Below are 25,908 nucleotides of genomic sequence, written 5' to 3' on the forward strand. Positions count from 1 at the left end.
TTCAAGTGTCATTTATTATTTTGTGAGGCATAATTGAACAATGACAAAAGCTGTTGTCTCACCAATTCAGAATATGATTTGCAGTATGTTAATTTAGTTGTCCAAACAATTTAAATCTTTGGTATAAACAGATCAGCAAAATTAAGTTTTATATGTACGTAAAATATAGAAGAGTATGAAATACAATTGGTAGAACTGTTGCTTCATGAATCCACAGTTCTTGGATTTGGTTTGACACCCTGTCATTGTCAGTGTGGAATGTGAAAGTTTGTCTACGTGTGTTTTCTTCCGGTTACTCCTGTTTCTCTAACACATCAATTTCAAACTGGTCCTGTGCAATTGTGAGTGTGGATTTGTACATGAGTGCGCCTTGCAGTGTATTGGTGCCCTGCCCTTTAACACAGTGCTGCTAGGATAACCTGTCAGGGGAGGAAGATGAAATTCCTGTCAGGGGAGGAAGATGAAATTCCTGTCAGGGGAGGAAGATGAAAAAATTTCATAGTCACTGGCCTTCTGTTGTATCTCACTCAAGTTAATCACTAGTTGTATTGTATTAAGAAGATCTTCTTAAATCAGTTCTCTACCATCTTAATCACAAACTGTGCCAGAATTGAAAGGATGAGAAAGAAGAAATGCTACCTCTGTTCCTCCACAAAATTAAAAAAAAGATGTTTTGGGATGCACAGTTTAAGGGTAGTCCACAACATTCCTATATTTATCGTTAATAAAATTGTGAATTTTTGCATTTAGAGTGGTCCAAATACTGGTTTGTAGACATAACAATAGTTATTTTCAGACTACTTCACCTGTAAGTGGCTAAAAAGCTGCTGAAATTTAAATAGAATAATGTGACTCAATGTTTTTTAATGTAATGTAATGTACTCTGTTTTATTGTATAGGTATAGGTGTTGCTGCAAGACTAATTGTAAAAATAATTCAAATGACATGAGTAATAGTAAACTTCCTTTCTAACATATATACTGTATGCACATTTTTAAAGCATCTGACTGACATAAAGGAACAAATTAGCTTCTCATATTAGCTAATAAGACATGTTTGATATGGTCTCCTTTCATTTCTTAAACATCATCTCTTCTTATGTTGTTCCAAAACATATGACTTTCCTTGAACCATCACATTTTTATATTCTAAATTTGATAAATCAGCATGAGTAGCTAATTAATGAATAATTTTTATTTATCGTTTAATCCAAATGATTGGTTATTTCTCCAGGTATACAAGAAATCTTGTGGATGAGGGGAATGGAAAATTCAATCTCATGATTCTCTGTTGGGGGGAAGGTCATGGCAGGTAATTTTTTAGTTTTTTTCATTTTCTTTTGGTACATGAAATTTCATTTTTTGTTGTCATTGTACTCTTTGCCCTGAAACTATTGTAACACATACTTTGCAAAATATAATATTATAACAATATTTGCAGTCTTTCATGTCACTTTTCCTAATATTAATATTTTCCTAAAAATAATATGGACTTCATTGCTCTACAGCACTTATGACATGATGGTTATGTAATATTTTCATTCATTTATATATATATATATATAGATAGATAGATATAGATATAGATATATAGATATATATAGATAGATAGTTAGATAGATAGATCTTTGTGCGAACATGTATGGTGAAACGTATCAATTTATGAAAAAGGCATACTATCCCAGCATGCCTAGGGCAAAAATAATGAACCCTAACAAACGCTGTGCTGAATGTACTACAGGATGAGTTCTTTTGATTTCACAGTGGACCCACTAAAGCAGAGCAGCTAATGATTACCCTTGTTTACACTGGCTTATTTCTTTTTCAGTTATATTAGAAAATGAAAATATCATCTTTACTGAAAATTAGGTTGCTGGTTTATTTTAATATATTTTTGAGAGTTTGCAAGTTTGTACTATACGTAATTACATAGTATGTACATCAGTCTCAACATGCCTAATTTTATGAAATGTGCACAGCACCAGCACACTGACAAAAAGAAGAATGTTCTTTTATTTTTTACAACTATGCAACTATGTTTTCTGCTTTCAAAACTTTGTGCTTGATATTAGACCTAACGCACAGCATTATTGTAGGCAGTAGGTCTGGAATATTACTATCATAAATTCTCTATATTCCCAGAGTAAATTTATGATTCGCAGAGTGAAGACTTTCTGTAAAAAACATTTAATTCCTCTCTTATTGTTCAGATAGAAAATTAAGGTCATGTTTTAGAAATTTAAGAATGTAGCATTGCTCAAACAAAGAAGAAATTGAATGTAATAAGGGGAATGTTGCTACTAGAAAGAAGAATATATATTTAATATAAAAACTTTTTGAAATGTGTTACAATTCCTTGGCTTGTGTAGGAAAAGCATCTGTTCTAATGGGAATGCAATGCATGGTCTATTAGTATTAAAATTTAAAATTTACACATGGTTTATCCACAAATAGCTTTCTGACGATATGGTCACCCCACTGAAAATTTATATATAAAAGTGACTACTTTGTAACAAAAAACATTGAATATGACTGAGAATGCTGGGAGAAACTTAATATAGTGTTGGAATGTAGAATTACTAAGGTACTCAAGGACACTGTTAGAACAAGTAGTGTTCTGCTCATTGGCCATAATGGACAGTTGTTTACTGTAATGGAGAATCTCTTAAAGGGACCAAAAGTTGGAGTGGTAGTGGCCCAGCAGGTAGGCAGCCAGCTGTGCGTGATGAATTGTTTTTTGGGTTGGTGACTTTGGGACTACAAAGAAAGCAGATGGACTTGGGAGCTCTCTGGCTTTATCTAAAACACTTCTCTGTGATTCCTTTGCCTTATAGATAGGCATAAATAAATATATGTGGACAATCACACTCTTGAAAAATTACTCATTGAAAATGCAAAATAGATCAATATATTTAAATATTTGCTACCGTCTGAAGTAATGCATAACACAATTTTTTATTTATTGATCTTCACCCATTCAGTCTGATTTTCTAACCCACTCTGAACTTTATGGCTGTCCAACGCATGGTGCACACTTGAACATACCTATACTCATTAATTTCAAGCCTAAATATGAATTTATCAGTTAAGCATACGTGTACATTTTAGGCTAGCGGGCAGAAAACCTGAATTCTTGAAGAAAAATTCCTCACAATCATGGGGAGAATGTGCATGTTTTATCCAATCAAAGAACAGGCCTGATATTTGAGTCTTTATGAGGTGTTAGGCAACAGTGTTAGCTACTGTGCCACCCTTACAAAAGAGAAAGGCATAAATGTTAAAATGCTCACCCAGCTACATTTCAGTACCATGGACACTGTCAGTGTCAGTGGCTCCTAAGCTCAAGTTCAAGGTTCCAGTGTGGCCTCGTTTTATTAATCAAAGGCTTGTTCCTGCCCTTTATCATATTTGTGTTCAGTTAGTTCATATCTCATTTAATGGGTTAAAATAGACTACTGGCCAAATTACATGCCGGCAAATAAGAATGGGGAATCGGCATATTCCTGACATAGTGCAAAACATGTATTTTTTTTATTATGAATTTAAGAATTAGATACATTTTTAACCATATACTCTCTTGATATCTTCCTTTAAAAATCAATTCACAAAACCATGCACATTCCATTATACCACTCTGTTCATCATCTCAGGACTGCTTTGGCAATGGATATTGGGAAAGAAACGAGAGCAAAATGTTAAAAGATATGCTTGGAAAAAATAAGCTATGCCTGTATGTAAAACTTCAGATTATTTGAAACAAATCGTTAGAAATATGAAACAGAGTATTCATAGATAACACATTAAATACAAAAAACAATCCTTGTGTTCAGTAAAGCTAAGAGTCCAATTTTGAAAAATGCACCTTGGCCAAGTTTATAGAGCCACAGATCTATACAATCAAAATGATGGCTAGTGTATAGAAGATGAAGAACTTTGTGGTCTTTTGTTCTTCCAACTGTGTCAAGCCTGAGTTTAAGGTGTTCTGAGAGTCACTACACAGGCATCTATACTTATTTAGGAAAGCTTAACATTTTTTTCATATTTTTATTTTAGATACTCTATGAATAATCAAATATATTTTTTTCCTATTTGTAGCTTCTGTCTGCACTGATTAAAAGTGGAAAATTCTGACATGTGAACTAGTTTAGAATTTTCTCTATATACAGTGGAACCTCGGGTCACGAACGTCTCGGACCATGTACAAATTAGGTTACGACCAAAAAGTTCGCCAGACTTTTGTATCTGTTCATGACCACACACTCGGGTCACGAACAAGCCAGTTTCCCTTCCGGTTCGTACGCGCCAATGATTTACGCGCATGTTCAGTCTCTCCCTGTGCATTCCCTGTGCAGCGAGTGAGTGAGAGCGTGAGAGAGAGCGAGAGAGCCCAAGCAGAAGTAAACATTACAGAAGAAGTAAGTAAACATTTAGTTTACTATTACACTATGCATTCTATGGTATAATTAACTATTTTTGTGCTTAAAAATCTTTAAAAATATATATTTAAATACAGCTCGTACGGTCCGGAACGGATTAATTGTATTTACATATAATCCTATGGGGGAAATTACTTTGGGTCGCAACCAAATCAGGTTGCGACCAGAGTTTTGGAACGAATTACGGTCGTGACGCGAGGTTCCACTGTACTATGGTTTATGATGCTATTTTATAATAGTCATAATCATGTATAATCTTAACTTGAGATCAATAAAGTATTTATGTAATTACCATTTTTATCTTTTACTGATCATTTTTATTTTATTGTATATCTTGACATCCAAGCAGAGCTTTGAATCCACCTTTTAAAAAATTATATTATAAAAATAATGTGGATTGGACAAAATAAATTGACAACTAAAGTGAAACATTAAAATATGCTAGAGGTAATAAAGTGTTACATCAGTCAGTTATTGTAAATGTTTAGTATTTACTGTATATATACAATGCATACAACATGCTCTGCCTAGGGATGATTTGGTTTTATCAGCTATTCTGCATGTTTTCTCCATGCCATGTTTTTCCTGAGTTCAGATTTGTTCTTACCCATATATAGCAGCATCCATGATCACACGGATTCTCATTGCTTCTTGAAGCTTCTTCAAGGCCAGCTAAAGGAAACGCTTTTTGATTGGCCAGATAATAAAGTACGGCAAGGAATGACCAAAAAATCAGAGCGAATTTTAAAAGAAAACCAGTGTGCTTACATAAACGGTAAGTTTTTTTTTTTTTGCATTTTTGTGTTCCAAGTTTTTTTTTTTATGGAAAGATATGGATTAACTTTTCCCAGGTACTAAACACTTTTTCATTACAGGATGGTAAGGGTTGTGGATTCAGTCTTAACAGTCTATCACTTTGGTGTTTAATCTAACATGCATATATTAAAAAAGAGGAGATTCATTACTGATCATGGCACCAGAGGGAGATATGTGCTTTGTATTGGTCAAGCATGCTAGCAAATATTTAATTGTACTCTGGAAATAAAGTTGAACTTGAACTGACATCATCAGTGAACATCCATGCAAAAATAGAATGTACAGACTTTATAAAGTCAAACATCTCAGAAACCGAGCTCATTAACTAATCAAAATAGATTTTTTTTGTATGGTTAAAAAGATATTTATAATATCTTCTATTAAAATTTGTCATTTATAATGGTTGTTTTTATTTGTGCAGTAGATCTCTGGCTCAGAAAAATGTTCTAGAGCTGTGTTTCTCTGATAGCAGTCAGAAGAAAAGATTATAATGTTCTGTGTGACAGACAGTCCTCTAGTATAATATTAACTTCTCTAAAGAGACAATGAGTTGAGCCGTGAAATCTGTCCATGGGTGCTTTCATTAACCTTTTAAACTTTCACTTGAGATGGAGAAAAAGCACAGTAGCTGACGCAGGAGATATCTCATTTTTAAGTCGTCTGTTGCAAGTTGGATCAACAGTGAATTTAATCATTAGACCCCGCAATCAACCACTAGGTAATGTACTGCATTTCATCAGTAAGCTTTAATGAAAGGATATAAAACAGTATTATATTCATTGTTAGGTTCACAAAATTGTATTGTAACTCTTTGATGTACCTTTTACAGTCTGTGTAAACAATGGGAGAGTTCAGTTTCAATAAACCGGTATGAGTTTAGAAAAGAGACACGTTTTCCTTGTCAAATACGCCTGAGCCTGCGAAATGCCCAAAAGAAAAATAGAAAAGTGTTAATGAAACCAAAAGAAAGTAAATGACCTCGTGTACCAAATAATGTCAGCTTTCTTAAGTATTATACTTTTGTTTCATTCTGAATATGCTAATCCTGGTTACAAATAGTAAATTGAGAACTCAGACTATTGCTTGTACTGTAAATAGTACAAGCAAATTAAACTTAGAAATGTATGGCAGTACTTTACATTGAGTTTGTGTGCATGTTAACCCTTTTCTCATGTGACAAATGTGATTAGTTTTGGTTGGTTGCAGAAAGAGATCTCACTCTGCTGGTTTAATCAACGTTTTTGGGTTGACCTTGGATATTTGTTTGCTCCCAAACACTGAGGTTTATTGGAACAGAAAAGTTAGTGGTCTGATACCTTCCTAGAAGCCAACCTACTGCAGCTGTCTTTTCTGTTTATTGTGTGATGTAAACTTTAAACAAATTTCTTGTAAATGAGTATTTAATAACCCATGTCTGCATTAATTATTCTCTAGATTCCTCCTACACCCCCAAAGATATGCACATTAGGTTAAATACCAAGACTAAATTGTGCCTGTGTAGGTGGAATAGTGTGTTTGTGTGTGTGTGTGTGTGAGAGAGACAGAGAGGTCCTGGAAATGGATTAGTATTCTATCCAACTGGAACTAACCTTACACAACTCTGAGTTGAATTAGATGACTTTAAAAAGCTATGTTGTGAATACTTCACTATCTCCACTTATTGTTTATTTTTAGAAATGTATTTTTTTTTTCTCTTCAGTACAAAGCTGCAGGGAACCAACGCTTAGTTCGGAAGAATCCAGCTTTATAGCGGACACCAATCCATTATACACCTTGTTAGTTGGCTGCAAATAACAACGCCATATTTTGGCACTTATATTCCTTGTAAAAACTTGATATACTGTAAGTGCAGATATAACATAACATGCAAGTTCCACTCCTAGGACATCAATTTTTCAGACAAACTCAGTATTAAGTATGAGGTATCAGTACTTGCCACATAATAACAAAAATAATCTGCTTTAGATTAACATCTAATCCACATACTTTTCTTATCAGGATGTCTTTTCTTAGTGTTTAGTCCCTGAGGGAAATTGTCTTTTCGCATGACCTTTGGGGGTCAGAGTACTGGGTCAGCCATTGTACAGCACTCTGGAGAAATTTTCTTGTTAGGCTTGTTTCAGGCTATAAGTTGCTTACTCAAGTAAGGCTGAACATGCCATCCTGACTCAAAGGACAGCCAACTGACACTGAGCCCTAGTCGTCCGCTTGTCACATTCTCTGGTTAGAAAATAATTTATGAAATAATAAACTGTGTTATAGTTGTTGCTGTTTTTATGAAAATGAACTGGTTAGTTAAGGCAATTTTAAAACTCTAAAGAAACTGCAACATGGCAACTGCTTACCACAACACAAACATGTTTTTATTTATATTCTTACTGCTTAGTTTCAAAGAGATCACTATGAAAGTCTTTTTCTCACGTCAAACACATCACAACCAATTGTTTAATTTTATGCAGTATTTCATCTTGTAGGTATCACTTTCTGAAGTAAAATTATGTTGCTATTAGGCATTTGTTGCATCCTTGTAAAGATCTGGAGCACTTTGTGTAATATTCTTTGTTTAATCTCATAAAAACTTGTCTGTAACCTTGTCAGATTTGTACTCGGTGATGAAGTGACCTCACTGCATGTGAATCATGGGTTTATACCCTTGCCTAGTCATCATCTCAGTGATTTTTGAATGTTGTCACAGTGTCTCTTTGACATTTCTGTTTTTTTGCTTTGGTTCCCTCGTACATCTCACAGTTGTGTATGTTAACTAAGGTAAGGAACACTTGGTCTGCTATGAGTGAGTAGCCCTACAATGAACGTATTCCCCAACTAGAGTTTTTTCCTGACTGTAGGGCCACCTGTCGATCAGAGCATTTTGCAAACCTCTTTCCAGCCACCATTTCATTGAAAACCTTAACCAAAAAAAAAACACAACTGCTGCTATTATAGAGCAGCATGCATTATACAGTCATTACAGGTTTATTGTTTCATTACTATCGCATGTATAGTGTGCTATGAAAATTCTTACTGACATTTGTATTAAAAGGTCTGCCAGCCCCTAGGGTCCTCTCCCCTGGCATACTGAAGTGCAGTGTCCCCAGCAGTGTGAGTCACAGATATTTCATTTGAGAAACCTACTGCCACATTGGGTGCGTCCTCTAATGTCTTGCTAACAGGGCACCCGTTTACAACGGATGTAAGGATTTTAATGCAATCCATATTACTAACCGAGAATGGTAAACCGGATATGGACGCAGGGACCTGCCCGTGGACGCAGGAGACATAGTGCGCAGGCGCCACACAAAGCCCCCCTCCCCAGAGCGAAAAGGGAGAGATTACGAACGTGCGCAGGCGCCACACAAAGCCCCCCGCCCCAGAGCGAAACGGGAGAGACTACGAACAGTCTGACATGCCGCAAGCAGGATAAAGCGAGGTCAGAAATAAAAGACAGAGTAGGAAACAAAGTAAAACGTCATAAAGAGGTTATAGAACAGCGCCAAACACTTGGAGAGCAGGTTACAGATGATGAAAACTGGAATTCAACAGCTTCAAAAAAACCTAGGCACGAAACACATGCACAGCGAGATACAGAATATAAAAGCAGAACAAACGACAGTTAAACGTCCACACCACACAGCAGAGGCAGACCCGGAAGGTGCAGGCGCCTACATCGCGTGTCGGGAAAGTACGAAAGGCAAAGGCGCCTACACAGCATGGTAAAACCTGACATAATATGGAAGGCGCAGGCGTTGCCGCCATATTGTGAGTGGTACTACTGCGTAGTGAAGGCGCAGGCGTCACCGCCATATTGTGCGTGGCACTACTGCGGAGTGAAGTTAGGAATAATGTGCTGCTTGGGATCGTACAAAACGCCGAACGCGACCCACCGTCTGAAACTGCGGAGGCAAAGCAGGCACGGGTTCAAACCGAGCGAGCTCGACTGACGGATATACACCTACAACGCGCGTCTCAAACCGCAGAAGCAGGGCAAGCACGGATTCAAAACAACGCAAGCTCCTACAACGTGCGTCTGAAACTACGGCTGCCCAGCGGGCACGGGTTCAAAACGCCGGGGGTAGGCGAGCGAAGCGAGCAGGGGGCAAAGCCCCCTTGTAAATGAATGATTTGTTTTTCTAGTGTATGTTTGATGAATGGTTAGGCTTTCCTGTTTTATGTCTGTTTCTTTTAGTTATTTTTCTCATGAAACTCTTCATAAGTAGGAACATCATCATACTTAGTCATATGTGGTATACATCTCCGTACAAAAGACAATAATAATCCTAGATAAATCTAGAAAAGTGTTTCACAAAAACACTGACAGACAACATTTGTAGAAAAGGTTTAAACAACCAACCAACCAACATTTAAACTGCAGTTAAAATAAAAATAAAGGTACTGGTATTAGGCTTGACTATCATGTGCCTGTTCTGTTTTGTGTTGAAATACAGGACAGTCTGTGCTGAACCTTACAGATCACATTTTAAAAGGACAGTCAAGTTCTCATTAACATATTTACAGCTTACCTGTTGAACAAGATGTGCTGTAGTAAGTAAGCCTGCCTGACAACTTTTTGAGACAAGTGGCAATATTCAGAAATGCTTAGTCAAGTGGAACACGGGTTAAACAATCAGATAAACAAGAGCAAGACACAGGAGGACTCATCCAGTTGCAAAAAATTGTTTCAAATTAGAGTAGAGACAAGGATTAGGACCTATTAAAGGAGAACACTTACTACTCTTGTGAATTTCCCATTGGGATTAATAAAGTATCTATATCTATATCTCTATCTATCTCTCTATCTATCTCTCTATCTATCTCTATCTATCTCTATCTATCTATCTATCTCTATCAGTCATTTTAAAAATAGGACTTTAGAAACCTTCAAATCTCAATTTGATATATTTGGGAATAAGGATGGATGAGTTTCTTGGGTTGAATCACCTGTTCTTATCACTGTTCTTATCACAATTCTTCTGATGTGAATTAAAGACATTTAATTATTTTAATTAACTTTTTAGAATGAGGTAAGGAATCAACTTTAGCACAGACTTTGGCTTTGGTGCAAACGCACTATAAATGCTTATAAGCTTTTATTTGGTGGAAGCACTAATATAAGGTATAACTAAATAATTGGGATTGGAAGTTACTGTTCACAGTATCCAATGTATGTAGGGAGCTACTGGACTCATCACTTTCAAAAATCAAACTGATAAAAAAAATAAATAAAAATAAAATCCTGGAGTGCGTAGGTCACAATTCTAGAAAATAAAGCTTCAGCATTTATTTACAGTAAGTTTGGAACAAGATAAACTATATGGAAAACTTATATGTCTGCCTAACTACTTATCGGGTGTTTGGGCCACGCTAAAAATGACAGATTGTTTATGTGACTGAGGAGGAAAGATTGAAATCAGGAATTAAGTAATATGATAGCAGCAAATGCTTGATAGTACAGGGTGAGTCAAAATTATATTAACATTTGAATGGCGGAAACAATTCCATCCATCCATCTTCCAACCCGCTGAATCCGAACACAGGGTCACGGGGGTCTGCTGGAGCCAATCCCAGCCAACACAGGGCACTAGGCAGGAACCAATCCCGGGCAGGGTGCCAACCCACCGCAGGACACACACAAACAGCACACACTAGGGCCAATTTAGAATCGCCAATCCACCTAACCTGCATGTCTTTGGACTGTGGGAGGAAACCCACGCAGACACGGGGAGAACATGCAAACTCCACGCAGGGAGGACCCGGGAAGCGAACCCAGGTCTCCCAACTGCGAGGCAGCAGCGCTACCCACTGCGCCACCGTGCCGCCACGGAAACAATTCACAAAACATATTTCATATGTGCAAGATGATGTACAGGAATGTCTCAACCTGTTCGCCATCATGTTCAACACATGTACCATATGTGTCACATACATTGTATACAAGTATAAACATAGTAGTACCTTTAGTGTTAACATAATTTTGACCCACACTGTACATTACCTAACTGAAATATGAAAGGATAGCTGTGGCACTGATATTGTGTATCCAAACATTAATATTGGTGTGACTGATGAATTAGATTCGGCTGCATTCTTTCAGCTTAATGGTGAATCACATACTGGATAACACCAATGGAAATTAAGGGGAAGTATGTTTAGGACTGAAGCCAGGAAGCATTTTTTTACTCCAAGTGCTGTGGCAATCTAGAGAAAGCTACCAAGACATGTAGTTGTAGTTGAAAGAGTAATCTTGACAACCTTTAAGAAGTATCTGGACGAGATACTGGGACAGCTTAGCGATTAGTTAAACAAATGAGCCTGATGGATTGAATGGTCTCCTCTTGTCTGTCATATTTTATATATTTTGATGTAATTTTTTACCCAGTGTAATTATGTAAAAATTAAACTACTGTTATGTGAATATCAGTTTAAACACAGAAAAAAAATTCAAAGGCATTCTACTCTAAAACTTTGGTTACTAATACATACTGTACATGTTCCAGGTATGCATTAAATGTTTATTTGATAATAAATCAAATATAATTTATTATATATAAGATGGACAGTTATATGTATTCAAACCTGACCATATCTATAGTACTGTATAATAAGTCCCTTAAGTCATATTGTTTTTTATATTGTTTTTTTAATCATCATTGTTAGCATATTGTGTAGATTTTATATCTTGTAAATTATTTATTATTTTGATTTCATTATTACTGTTGCTCACTTGGGTTCTGAAACTTTGTAACATTTTCTTTGTGTTAAAATCTCATTGTGATACGTCCAAGTCTGATTCAACAATAATATGCAAAATGCTGTCTATGGAGTATTTTGATTTGCACATTCGCTTCGCTGGAGCCTGCATGAAGACAGTCGAACAAATATTCAGCCCTCAAAAAGTTAGACTATGGGTTGCATATGAATAATGTCTAACGTCTGTAATGTTCTGTAACCTCAGAGTCTTCTATTTCCACTTTGTTTTATATTCTCTATACCTTGTGAGTTTGTATCTGCTGGAGTCAGTTATCCATCATACTTGTTAAACTACTGGGTCTCCCATTAACTTACTGCTAGGTTCAGGTTATTTAAAGTAACGGGACCTTTCTCCGTGGTTCCCAACACTACAGGCAAAGTACTGGGTATTTATGCTTTTCTCTAGCCTTATAAAAAGAGATTCTTTCCATCCTGCACTTCTTCTTTACTGCCAAGAAACTTTAGCAATTTTCAGTAGTGCAGGATCAGAGTAAAAATTTACATGTCCAATAATTATTTCTTGATGCATTCTTCATCTTATTCCTCTTTTATAATTGTGCATTTGTGAATAGATCATCTGCATATTGCATACATCTGATTTTAAAAATACAAAGATCTTTTGGAAAGTGGGAACATTTAAATGAGTCAAGATGATAGTATATTACAACTGTTCATCTTTATAGTCGAGTTGTGAATGATTTAGTGTTTGTTCTCTTGACATTATACTGTAATCTAAGTACTAATCAGCTGTTGTAAGCATTGTCACAAGATCAGATAATTTGCTTGAAAAGATCTTGTCATTTATTACAGCTCAGTCTAGTGACCCTTACAGGCATGTCAAAAATTTGATATTTTCATGTCTTTTAAACTACAATGTAACCTGTTTATTGTTTAATCACTATATTTTGTCTGATAACCATTTAATTTTAAAAACTGCTTCAGTTGACAGAAATGAGTCCAGCCTCATGAGAAACTTTAGAACTGAAGTGAAAGTGCCTACAATTCTTTTTTTATGATAGGTAAATTACTTAGCCATCCACCATTTAGAATTTAACCAATTATATCTGATAGCACTTTTTTTTTTTTTTTTTTTTTTACTGTTGAACCATTTCCAGAATATATATCTGATAGCACTTTTTTTTTTTTTTTTACTGTTGAACCATTTCCAGAATATCAGAAGAGTCGATCCATGAGTTTTATAGAATCTTTTAACCCCATAGAACAGAATGTACAGTATTGGAAAGACTTAACATCTGATATAAGCGAACTTAGAATCCATAAAAAAGAGAGCCCCACAAGGCTACATTACTCTTTAAAACAGTGTGCCAGTATAAGAATATTTTTCTTAAGAACTCTGTGCAGTATTCTGCCAAACCTGGCTTGTCAACCCCTTTTCACCTAACTTTTGAAAATTTCCACGTCATGTGTAAAGGTCTCCAAAGTACAATTCTAATGCAAAAAAATGAAGCACTGCATTTAACATCAGCACCTGTCAAGTTTGAGTGTTGTCTTCCTTCTCATATAGTTATGAAGTACTTGAAGCAGAAATATAAGGCTGACACGACATCAAATTAAACTGCCAAGAGTGCAGAGAGGAATTTGAAAAAATTAGGCCTTCCTTTGAAATTAAGAACACAAAGATAGCATTTCAGAAGAAAAGGCAGCTTAATGTGGAAGACCTACTACTTGTGTGTGTTGTGCAAAAACAGCATTATTGATGTCATTTGGAATAATAGTGCATAATACAGAAATTCATGAAATATTTCCCCAAAAAATGTAATACAGTACTAGGAACAAATTGAAAGTGTGCACCTAAAGCACATTTCAGATGGATTCTATTACTCTTGAGTCAATGCTATTTAGACAAGATTTGGGTATGTGAAAAAAGGCCCAAAAAATTCCTTAAAGAGAGAATCCCTGCTGTTTAAATATCCATGAGCTGCCTTATTTTTGCCTTTGTAAGCTACTGCCATAATATTCTTTCAACATATTGGTTATGCACACATGGAACAAAGTTAATATTGTATCTAGAAATGCAGCACTGCTGCCCACAGTACATTAAAAGGCACACACCCCACTGTGTTCTTTAGTTTAAAAAAAAAAAAAAAAAAAAAAAGCTGGCAGTAATGGCTTGTTACACTGAAGCAATGATTGGGATGGGATGAGGAGAGGAGTGGGGGAAGGGTGCCACGTGGACTAACCTAATTGTTTTTACTGCTGCTTACAGATTCCATTGGACTACACCGTGTTGAAAATGTCAGTCACACAGAGCAGGCTGTTAGCCTGCACTTGTACAGTCCACCCTTCAACCACTGTAACATTTTCGATCAGAGGACGGGACACAAAAACACTGTGAAGATGACATTCTGGAGCAAATTTGGAACAAAAACTCCCTTTGTACGTAAATGCTTTTGATTTGGCTGTATTCACTAGTCAATCGTCTTAATTTTCAGTGCCTTCATTGACATTTTATGATTGTTATATTTAACTTCTTTCTGTAGTCTGGATTTTTCTCTGTCAGCGATTGCATTATGCAATAGTGTACATGTGGAAAAGTTTCTTTGAGAGGTCTGCTTCTAATTATATGTTAACCACATGGGTAGCAGAGTTAAAAATATAAAATTTCTGCATTTTTTAATTTAGGCTGTGTAGGTTGTTTAAAAATATATGAACATTTTTAGCAAAAATTTTTAATTTGCTTCATGAATCAGTAATGTAAAATAATTAAAGGAGCAACACTTCAGAACTAAACAATGAATGTGAAGTAGTAAAGTGCAGACATTCTATCAGGGATCTTGATGAAAGACTTGTGCACAATTGTGTCTCAGTGCAGATAGAGCCTTTTGAATTTAACCATTCAATACTCCATACAAATTGTTGCTTTTATGTTCACCAGACATAAACTTGTTTTAAAATTATGTAAAGGACATGCAGTTTATTTCATAAGATGATGATATAAGTAAGGTATAATGCGTTCAGTCTCTCTTAAATGTATATTATTAGATTATTATAGATAGATAGATTATACCTAAGTGCACTACAGTGGTATAGTACTGCCTCAGTTCTCAGCCCAGCTTCTGTCAATGCAGGATCTCCACATGTCTATATACATTTTCTTTAGGTTCTTCAGTTTATTGCCACACCCTAAATATGAGCAGTCATTCAGTCATTCTCATACATGCTGAATCCAGTTCAGGGTCACTTGGACCTAAGCCTAACCAAGAACAAGACAGGAAACATCCTTGGACAGGACACCAGTCCACCAAATTAATCCTTCACACATTCTTACCTCAGACTGTGTTGCCAGTTATCCTGACCTGCACATATTTGGTGCAGGAGAAAAGGTAAATTCCACAACCTGGACAATAAATAGTTTTGGCATTTAAACCCATGTCTAACTCTAAATTCATGAAGCAGCAGCAGTAACCACTGTGTGCCTACAAAGCCCCTAGAAGATGAGCATGTTAGGTTAATTTGAAAGAGGAATTGGATATAATTGAGTGAGTGTGCCCAGCAATGGACTGGTAGGTTCCTGTCTGGCAACTAAGACTTCTGGGATGGGCTGTAGCTCTCCATGACACTGTGATAAGAGTAAATGGTTTCAACAAATGGGTCAGCAGCACTGGGGCAGGACAGGCAAAAATTGCAAATAGCCCTTATCACTCTCAATTACAGTCTTCTATTAAATTTGTGGAAATCAGATTTTTTCAAACTTAACAGAAAGGAGTTCTAAATTATTTGTTTACAGGTCCAATCAGAATGGGCCCATAACATAAATAAGTGCTTACCTTTGTTGTATCAATTTGGCCAGGATGTATTGGAATTCTACAAAACTATACCAGTTTTGTTGAAGAATTACTGAGAAGGGAACTCCCACATTATGCAGTGTAAGGAAGTTGCTTTTGTAGGGGGAGAGGGAGTTAATATATAAATCCTTGTCCAGTTTGACAATGTAAGGTTCAGAGAGTGCACTGCAAAAAATTAAATCAAAGCAAGTGAAAAATATTTACATCGTGACATTAAATAATAATAATTCATTACATTTATATAGCACTTTTCTCAGTCTTGTTTTCCTTATTATAAGAATTATTGACTTGTTAAAAAACTTCTAAAAAAACATTTACAATTATTTAGCATGCTTTAAGAAATCTTATCAAGTAAGTTTTGCTTACCCCATGGACAGATTTTTTTGCTAAATAAAAGCAAAACAACTGTCAAGTAAAGTTTTTTTTTTTTTTTTTGTCCAGTTTTTGCATATGCATTTTTTGCAGTGGGGGATCTCACCCTGACTCTTCATTAACCTGCATGCCTTAGCTATTAAGAAAGGCTATGGAACAAGTAGCACTTGAGCCAGCTCTAAGTCCAATAGTGACACCTCTGAACTTTCTCCAGCAGTGTTTCACATTATTTCTTAGATATGATCTTATCTACCATAGATGTACATTATGTAGACAAACTTTAAACAAATGCTTAAGAAAGAAGCATCCGAGTAATATTGCAGACTCACATTGCTAAAGCCCAAATTCTTGTATGGCTACAGTCTGTAAGTGTTTGGGCATTTCACCAATGTCTGTATGGGTCTTTTTCTGTTTCGGTACCAAATCAGGTGTTTTTTTGGTTAAACAGTGAAAGAATCAATGTGAGTGTGTGCGACTGTGTCCCGTGGTGGACTGGTTTCACAGCCAAGTTTGGTTACTGTCCTGTACCTAAAGCCTCTTGACTGACCTAGGGACTGTAGAAACCAGAACTAGAGTATGCATGTTTGTAAATGAAAAGATGGGTGGATTGGATTTGAGTAACCTGCCACCACTCTTTTGCTCTTTTATTCTCAGGCTGTCTTCCAGCTTTCTTTAACAGTAATGGTTTCCCATTGTTCTTGAACATTAGTTTCTGGTCCAATCTATTTACCCTTGCCTATTATGTCTTTTTTTCTAGTTGCTATATCCAGATGCCGTACTCGGCTTTTGGCCTTAACAAGTGCCTGAAGCTCTAACAGCAGTATTTTATTGAAGTGGTATAACATAGGAATGGTTTTACAAGTTTAAACACTTGCCTCTCAAAATATTACAAAACCATTATGAATTTATCCCAAGGACAATTCTGCATTCCTACAAAAATCAATAGAATAAAAATGATAAAGTCACACACAAAGGTGGGCCAATTTTCACCTTACAGCTTACAAAGGGGACTCTGCTACCCACCAATTCATACATATTATGTGTTGTGGCCGGGTGGAGGAATGATGAAGCAAGGAAATTTGGGGTGTCAACTGGGTCGCCCTGTTTATTGTACGAGGGCATAAAAGGCAAATAAAAAAGAAATGCTCTCTAGCATGTAGTTCCAGTTGTGTAGTGTATCAAAATAAACAGAAAAGGCTTGCTGATCTGGTTAGCCAAGGTTGCAGTTATAGCGGAGCTTCTTTCAGCAGTTTGCTCGTGCCAGGAATGATGCTTCCTTCTGAGAGGGTCGGGCTTTTATGGAGGCGTCACCAGAAGGCACAAGGTCAGTTGCCTTCACTAGATAGTTTTTCTGCACTATGAAGAAAGAAGGAGATGACAATGTTAGCAATAGCATCCTCTCTCATCCCATCAGGTTATTACATACAGTGGAGAGCCTGTGAGGAGGTCCTCTGATGCATAGTGACAGTGTTACTTTTCACGATTCAGTGCTTCATGAAAGCAATGGTACAAATGGATCTCCAGAGGTGGTTGTTGTTTCAGTCATCTAGCACAATTATTGTTTACCTGATAAAGATTTGATTTTGATAAGCTTATAATGTGCGCTTGTTAAGAGTAGATTTCTCACAAATGTTACAAAGTGTCTCTTCATGTAGATAACTACAGACACATGGAATAAATTTCCAAGTAGTGTGTTAAGTAGAAGTGCTTTTGGGACTTGATGTTTTTTTGAAAACAATTGGGAAATAGGTTTGGCAAGCCTTGTTTGGCTGAACAGTCTGTTCTAGTCAAAAATGTTCTAATGTTTACCGGAGCTGCCATCCCTTTTACTTTCACTTTGTGTTCTTAATTATATCCTATTCATAGAACATGACAGTGTACACCAGTAACAACCTCCTGTTCATTGAAATCCACCCCACATACTTGTCATTAAAAAGAAGAGCTTTATTTAAGTGTCCATGGAGATAAAGAACAATAGATACAAATGTAGAAGGAAGGTAGAATATTTTGACATCTACTTTCATTGTTCACCTCCATAAAAATAACTGCTAAATTGCATGGAATTACACATAGAAATGCATCATCTTCAGCCTTATCATTATCTAAGCATGTCTGTGGTAAGACAGTGAGACTTTAAAATGTATGTAAAAAAATTGATTCCTATTGATGGAACTGTTAAAGTGGAAAACTCCCTTTTCTATGTTGTGGCAGTGTTCCAAGACCCTACTCTCTGGGTGAAATTAAGACTCTTTGCATACCCAGTAAAAGTGTCAGGATGCATAATGTATGAATGGCTGGTTTATTCTGAACTCACAACAATGATCTTTATACAGTTGTGGTAGGCCAAATTAGAGAGGTGTAAGCTGCCAAATCTGGTGGGAAAGCAATGTAATCGCGAACAAAAACAAGGCGCATGATGCTTGGTAACTTGGGGATGCGCTAGGAAGCTTAAATAACATTTTGTTTTTTTTGGGAAGTGCATTCTTTCCAGTAGCTTTCTTCTCGAGCTGTGTCACAAAGCAGGGTATTTAGAGTTGCTGTTGGCTTTGCTGATTTTTTTTTTTTTTTTTGAATTTACGAGTTTACAGTTAAGATTTGTACTGTTTTTGTTCTACTTTGTGAGTTGGTACTTTAAAAAATTAATAGGTTAGGCTTATTTTGCAGAAGTTTACCTTTTTTTAGAAGATTAGCTGTTTTTTTTTTCAAAATAAATGAGAAGAAAAAAAAAATCATAACATTTCTTTAACTTGTATACTTATTTTTATAAATGTTCCTTACTGAATGGCCGGAGCAGGTAAAATTATGATGTAGAAGTGCCTCATGACTTTAATGATTTTCTTTTTACCTTTATTGCTGTACAGTGTTGTCAAACTTAGAGAGCAAGGTAGACTCCTCAAGCACAAAAAATATAGAAATGCCAGTTCAGTGTAATGGAAACAAACACAAAGCCTAAAAACAGGCAAGAGACCCAAACTGCTTTGCCAAGCAACTATAACTCACCTATTTTCCGACTAGGTTCTAACATGGGTTGGTATTGTTGTGTTTTTTTGTTTTTTGTTATATTACAAATTTATAAAAGCTAGCTGGTAATACAAAACATGAAGTGCAAATTCCAAAAGAAACTTAATGTGGAACAATTCATGAGGAGTGCACATCAGAAGTTTAAAAAGAACTCTTGCAGATACAAGAAACTGTGTTTTCATAAAGTATTCACTTCATATTCTACCAGTTTGATTAACTGAAAACAAAGCAGCAAATTAAATGCAAGCAGACATTTATTTGTATACACAAAAGAAACTCCTTTGCCATGATCTCTTCTGCACTTGTCTACACAGCTTTTCACTGATCCATGGTTAGCTCATGTAGCAGAGCAGGCAGTGGGGGATCCAACTTGAAACCTATTAGTTACAGCCCCAGTTTACCTGGGTAGGCAGTCTGACACTAGGCAGAGTTCTTTCACGCATTAACTTTCATCAGTAAGTGGGCTGACGTTCTCTCAGTGTGGGTAGGCATTTGCATGTTGTAGGAAATTACAAAACAGGTTATCAGTTGAGTTTCTTCAAAGCTACAGTAGGTAGCTCCTTTAACGTTACTGTACTTTTTTACAACCTGAGTTAATGCAGTCTTACAAAGTGAGTTGACCTTCAACCAATCCAAGTACAGTATGTGGTTTCATACTTTGCACAGTTACAGCCTAGGCTAACTCATATAGGAGGGTGGGATAACCCTGTTTCAGTGTGGCTAGGCACAAATTATGCAAAGTTAACACTCATGGTAGCTGGCAGCAGTAAGTGGGTTCATCCTTATCCTGCACAACTAGACACTTTCACATTAGGTTACAAACCAGATTGACTCACATAAATTATGAAGAGTTTCTCTCGCCTCCAGCTAGGTTGATTCTTAACCCGAATAGTAATTTTATCACTATGGAGAATTACAAGTCAAATTAACTTACACTGATAGTGACACTCAGCCTGAGCAGACACACTTTCACTATGCAGAATTACAAACCAATATGCCACACCAAAGTAGGTGCATTAACCAACACTCCATCACAATTGACAATATCACATTATACTGTACATGATGTGAAAGGATCAGACTCAACACACCTAAAGGTTTGGGACAACCACCCGTATATTATATTATCCCTGGCTGCAATGGGTTTGTTTTAAGACAGAAAGTGCCTTTGATGGAGTCCAGATATGAACTGACTGAGGTCTGATAAGAGGGAGGTTTTAACTGAAAAAAATGTAAGTGACGTGTGGGGTACCGGAAGTGACCTTCTTCTGACGTTGTCTGAACCAGGAGTGAAGTCAGCCTAGGTGCCAGAACCGGAAGTGCCGCCTTCAGCGATGGGTCGGACAGGTTTTCCCGCGGCTGGTCTGTAGAGATAACAGGAGAAGGTGTAGCGCACCCCCTGACCTGGCATGGAATTACCTTCACTTGGTCCATACAACGTCCTCCTACTCGCACATGCATGACAATGGTTAAAACCCATTTTAATTCCATTCATTAGCCTGGCAGGTCCTCTTCAAACCTTTGAAAGAATCTGGAGCTGCAGCCTAGGCTGAAGTGTTAGTGTAAAACCACTTTTAAGATGTTTATCTGGTACAAATAACCACCTTCATACCATAACACAACTTTTTTAGCTGTGCTAGATAGATAGATAGATAGATAGATAGATAGATAGATACTTTATTAATCCCAAGGGGAAATTCACATACTCCAGCAGCAGCATACTGATAAAAAAACAATAAATTAAAGAGTGATAACAATGCAGGTACACAGACAGACAATATCTTTGTATAATGTTAACGTTTTACCCCCCTGGGTGGAACTGAAGAGTCGCATAGTGTGGGGGAGGAATGATCTCCTCAGTCTGTCAGTGGAGCAGGGCAGTGATAGCAGTCTCTCGCTGAAGCTGCTCCTCTGTCTGGAGATGATACTGTTCAGTGGATGCAGTGGATTCTCCATGATTGACAGGAGCCTGCTGAGCGCCTGTCGCTCTGCCACAGATGTCGAACTGTCCAGCTTCGTGCCTACAATAGAGCCTGCCTTCCTCACCAGTTTGTCCAGGTGTGAGGCGTCCTCCTTCTTTATGCTGCCTCCCCAGCACACCACCGCGTAGAAGAGGACACTCGCCACAACCATCTGATAGAACATCTGCAGCATCTTATTGCAGATGTTGAAGGACGCCAGCCTTCTAAGGAAGTATAGTCGGCTCTGTCCTGTCTTGCACAGAGCATCAGTATTGGCATTCCAGTCCAATTTATCTTCCAGCTGCACTCCCAGGTATTTATAGGTCTGCACCCTCTGCACACAGTCACCTCTGATAATCACGGGGTCCAGGAGGGGCTTGGGCCTCCTAAAATCCACCACCAGCTCCTTGGTTTTGCTGGTGTTCAGGTGTAGGTGGTTTGAGTCGCACCATTTAACAAAGTCCATGATGAGGTTCCTATACTCCTCCTCCTGCACACTCCTGATGCAGCCCACGATAGCAGTATCATCAGCGAACTTTTGCACGTGGCAGGACTCAGAGTTGTATTGGAAGTCCGATGTATATAGGCTGAACAGGACCGGAGAAAGTACAGTCCCCTGTGGCGCTCCTGTGTTGCTGACCACAATGTCAGACCTGCAGTTCCCGAGATGCACATACTGAGGTCTGTCTGTAAGATAGTTCACAATCCATGCCACCAGGTATGAATCTACTCCCATCTCTGTCAGCTTGTCCCTAAGGAGCAGAGGTTGGATGGTGTTGAAGGCGTTAGAGAAGTCCAGAAACATAATTCTTACTGCACCACTGCCTCTGTCCAAGTGGGAGAGGGATCGGTGTAGCATATAGATGATAGCATCCTCTGCTCCCACCTTCTCCTGGTATGTGAACTGCAGAGGGTCGAGGGTGTGGCAGACCTGTGGCCTCAGGTGGTGAAGCAGCAGCCGCTCCATGGTTTTCATCACATGTGACATCAGAGCGACAGGCCGGAAGTCATTCAGCTCACTAGGACGTGATACCTTTGGGACTGGGGTGATGCAAGATGTTTTCCAAAGCCTGGTTGACCTTCATTTTAAAATCCCACACAAAATTTGTACAACGTGCACTGTGACATATGTCTTAATATATCATCCACACAAAAAACTTGTCCTCCTCATATTCAAGGTCTTGAAGTCACTCTCTCAGTCTCCTACCTTTAGTGACACCTTTTGCCTGCCTCTCTTCCATCCATATTGTGAAGCTGTTTGTCCCACTACCTCGCCCTAGGGAAGTGAAGCCTCTCTACCTTCTTGCTTCTGTTCTGTAGACTTTATGCATTTTGTGTCAAATAAATATGAATTTTTGATACTGTAATTGAAAATAATGTTGAGGTGGCTATTTGAGCAACTTGTGCTTTTGTTCTTAATCCTTGAGTGTTGTAATATTTTTACAAAATTTTAACCAATCATACTAAACCAGTACCTAAAGCCCATCCATAATGAATAATGAACCAGATAGGCGTTTGAAAACAGACTTATAACTGGAATGCAATCATTTAAAAAAAAAAAAAACTCTTTGGTACAATGCAGTGATGTTTCTCTTGATGCCTTTGTTCTTTGTTTTATTTGTCTTTTTTTTTTTTTCTTTTAGGAATCCACCGTTGCACAAGAAAACAATTGAGGAACCAGATGGAGCTGTCCTTTTCCAACAAGCAATAACAGAAATTTAAATCCAGAGGAAAAGAAAGTGTGCTTTATGAGCAGTACAGGAAAAAAAATAATAAATGAAAGAGTAGATCTGCAAATCCATGGCGATAATTAGAGCAGCGTTATTACATCACTTTATAATCCTAACTAATGCTGATTAATGGACACTGTCTAACAAAATAGTGGCATTAGGATCAGCAGAGAGATAGATCTACTCTTTGTTTTTTAAGCTCTAAGAAACACTCTTGTCAATGCTAGAATTCTTTTGTATCTCTGACCTGTATAATTCCACTTTTGTACTGTAACAGGGAACAACAATATTCAGTCAGTTGATTGTGCCTCCCTCCAATGAAACAAAGTCCATGAAATGTTTCACTCAGTTTACGTTAAATTAAACAGGGCAATACTGACAAACGCCTTTGTTCAGAAAAGGGATATACATTATGTGTTTCTTGTAGATTTGTTGATTGTGTCAAAACATTAATATACTGTACTTCTGTATTAAGAGAACTGCATCAAAATAAACTGTACAGGTTGATTATGTTACAACATCATTTTTAAGTAAAATAAAGTGTAATTTTTTCCAATGTTTTAAATTAGGTGTAATAAAAGTGATGGAATACACCTTGCCTTTGCAATAAAAAGATTTGTCCTTTTCGTTCCATTTTACTTTAACTAGGTGCATCCTCATTAAGGGTGGCACAGCGGCTAGTATCGCTGCCTTATGGTCCAATTGCAAATCTCTGCATGAGTGACCATATGGTGGGCACTCTACATTGGCTTTCTTTAAGTGACGGTGTGTGTGTGTGCGTAAAGGAGCCTTGTTATTAAGTGGCATCCCATCCAGCTATGCCTCCTTTCATTCACGCAACATTTACATTTTAGTGGTTGTCAAGTATATACTATATCCTTTTATCAAACATTTTTAATGCCAAAATGTTCTTTTGTAATATAGAATTATGTACCCTTTTATATTATGGCTGTTTTGCCTGAATCAGTGAACATAACGTATATTAGGCTTTTAGGTATAGCAATGTCAGCAGGCTAGGCTAATCATTCTAATTATTTTTGAAGATCTTATGATTTTGATTTTAGCTTAGACAATGTGAGTGGCACAGTGGTAGTGCTGCTGCCTCACAGTAAGGAGACCTAGGATTTGTGTTCAGAGTCCTCTGTGTGCAGTTTGCATGTTCTCCCCATGTTTGTGTGTGGTCTCCTTGTTCATCATGTCCAAACACATGCATGTTAGGTGAATTGTTGGTGCTAAAGTGTGTGTGTGTGTGTGTTCATCCTGCGATGTACTGGCACCCTGTCCAGGGTTTATTCCTGTCTTGCGTCCTATGCTAGCTGGGATAGGCTCCAGTCCATCCCACAACCCTGGTCTGGATTAAGCAGTTTTGAAAATTACGTGGCATTTAGATGATGTGTTATAAACAAAAGGACAGTAATGTTTTGTACTGATAAAGAAGAACATTTGTTCTTCATATATTGTGATCTTTGGAAATGATGAACCTAGGTGTAAAATTTATTTGCGGAAATCTCTGCAAAAGTACATAAAAGTTTAAGTGCCATTATGTGTTCGTTTATGCAATTGACAACTGATCAAACAAATGTAACTGTGTACGAGTATTTACAGCTAAATCACAATGTGAACATTGGGAGGAACTCTAGACCTGTACCTGAGCCCAGAATTATCCAAACAAAGGGTATTTTTATTAATCTGAGAATACAGCACACAGTGAAGGGTATCTGTCAGGATTACAGAAATAATGCTTAAATTATTTGAGTTGTATATTCCCATTACCATGATTGCAGCAACTTTGTGGCTCTATTTTTCATGGCCACCTCCATTTTGGAACACCTGTTCACTATAATACCGAGTGGTCACTGGATACATGGTTTACGTGACACTTGACATAATAGTGGACATATCGTCTAAGATCACCCTGTAGTTTTAAGAATGTTCCAACTTTGTAAATAAAGAAAAGACTTTGGGTCCTAAAACTTAATTTTTGGGAAAGTTAATTTGGATTCTGGTTTTGATTTAGCTTTGTCATCTACTTTAAAGGGCGGCACGGTGGCGCAGTGGGTAGTGCTGCTGCCTCGCAGTTGGGAGATCTGGGGACCTGGGTTCGATTCCCGGGTCCTCCCTGCGTGGAGTTTGCATGTTCTCCCCGTGTCTGCGTGGGTTTCCTCCGGGCGCTCTGGTTTCCTCCCACATTCCAAAGACATGCAGGTTAGGTGGATTGGTGATTCTAAATTGGCCCTAGTGTGTGCTTGGTGTGTGTTTGTGTGTGTCCTGCGGTGGGTTGGCACCCTGCCCAGGATTGTTTCCTGCCCTGTGTTGGCTGGGATTGGCTCCAGCAGACCCCCGTGACCCTGTGTTCGGATTCAGCGGGTTGGAAAATGGATGGATCTACTTTAAAATTAGTGTTGCCCCTTGAACTTTGGATTTCATTTGTGTGCCAACCTTGGCTATGCCCAATAATTTTTCTGAAATTCTATTAAAAACCAAACATTTCTAACCCTCTCCATAAAACTGCCCAAGAGGATTAGGGCAAGAAAGTTCATCACGGTAGCCGCTAGAAGCCATACAAAGTACAAGTGAACAGGAAAAGAAACCTGCCGTGCCTCCTCTCTGGGCATCCTTACCTGTCTTTTGGGATGGTTTCTCTGCTTCTCCAATAAAGTACCACATGAATAACTACCTTTGTCTCTTCACTAGACCCTGTTCTCACTTCTTCCCACCACTTGAGCGCTTGCCCCAGGTTTTCTATCCATTCTGCAGTCAACAGGCTTCTGACTGGAAGACTGTAAAACCCTTCTTAGGATCAGTTCCATCATCAGAGACCACCCTGTATTTGCCCTGGGAAGACCAGGCCAAAAGTCTGACTAGTGGCCTTTGGTTTTTGTGCACATGTAAGGGTCATGTCTCCATGAGTGCCCACAATGCCCAATGTTTTCTCAGTGGGGCAGCACAGATGCATATGCTTACTAGAGGAATTGTGTGCCCTCTATTAGTCTGTCTACGCTTTATAAATATATTTGATGGGA

General features: G+C 37.6%; 1 protein-coding gene across 1 annotated transcript in view; it reads left to right on the forward strand.

Annotated features, from left to right (window-relative positions):
* cdo1 (cysteine dioxygenase, type I) overlaps positions 1–23,478 on the forward strand; it is a 45,932-nt gene extending 22,454 nt beyond the window's left edge. Inside the window, exons 2-5 of the mRNA XM_028805268.2 lie at positions 1,234–1,311; positions 5,053–5,210; positions 14,223–14,392; positions 22,799–23,478. Of these exons, the coding sequence (XP_028661101.1) occupies positions 1,234–1,311; positions 5,053–5,210; positions 14,223–14,392; positions 22,799–22,828 (436 nt within the window). The 3' untranslated portion in view covers positions 22,829–23,478. The remainder of the gene's footprint in view (positions 1–1,233; positions 1,312–5,052; positions 5,211–14,222; positions 14,393–22,798) is intronic.
* The last annotated feature ends 2,430 nt before the right edge of the window (positions 23,479–25,908 follow it).

Source organism: Erpetoichthys calabaricus, chromosome 7, assembly GCF_900747795.2.
Source record: "Erpetoichthys calabaricus chromosome 7, fErpCal1.3, whole genome shotgun sequence".
Taxonomy (NCBI): Eukaryota; Metazoa; Chordata; class Cladistia; order Polypteriformes; family Polypteridae; genus Erpetoichthys; species Erpetoichthys calabaricus.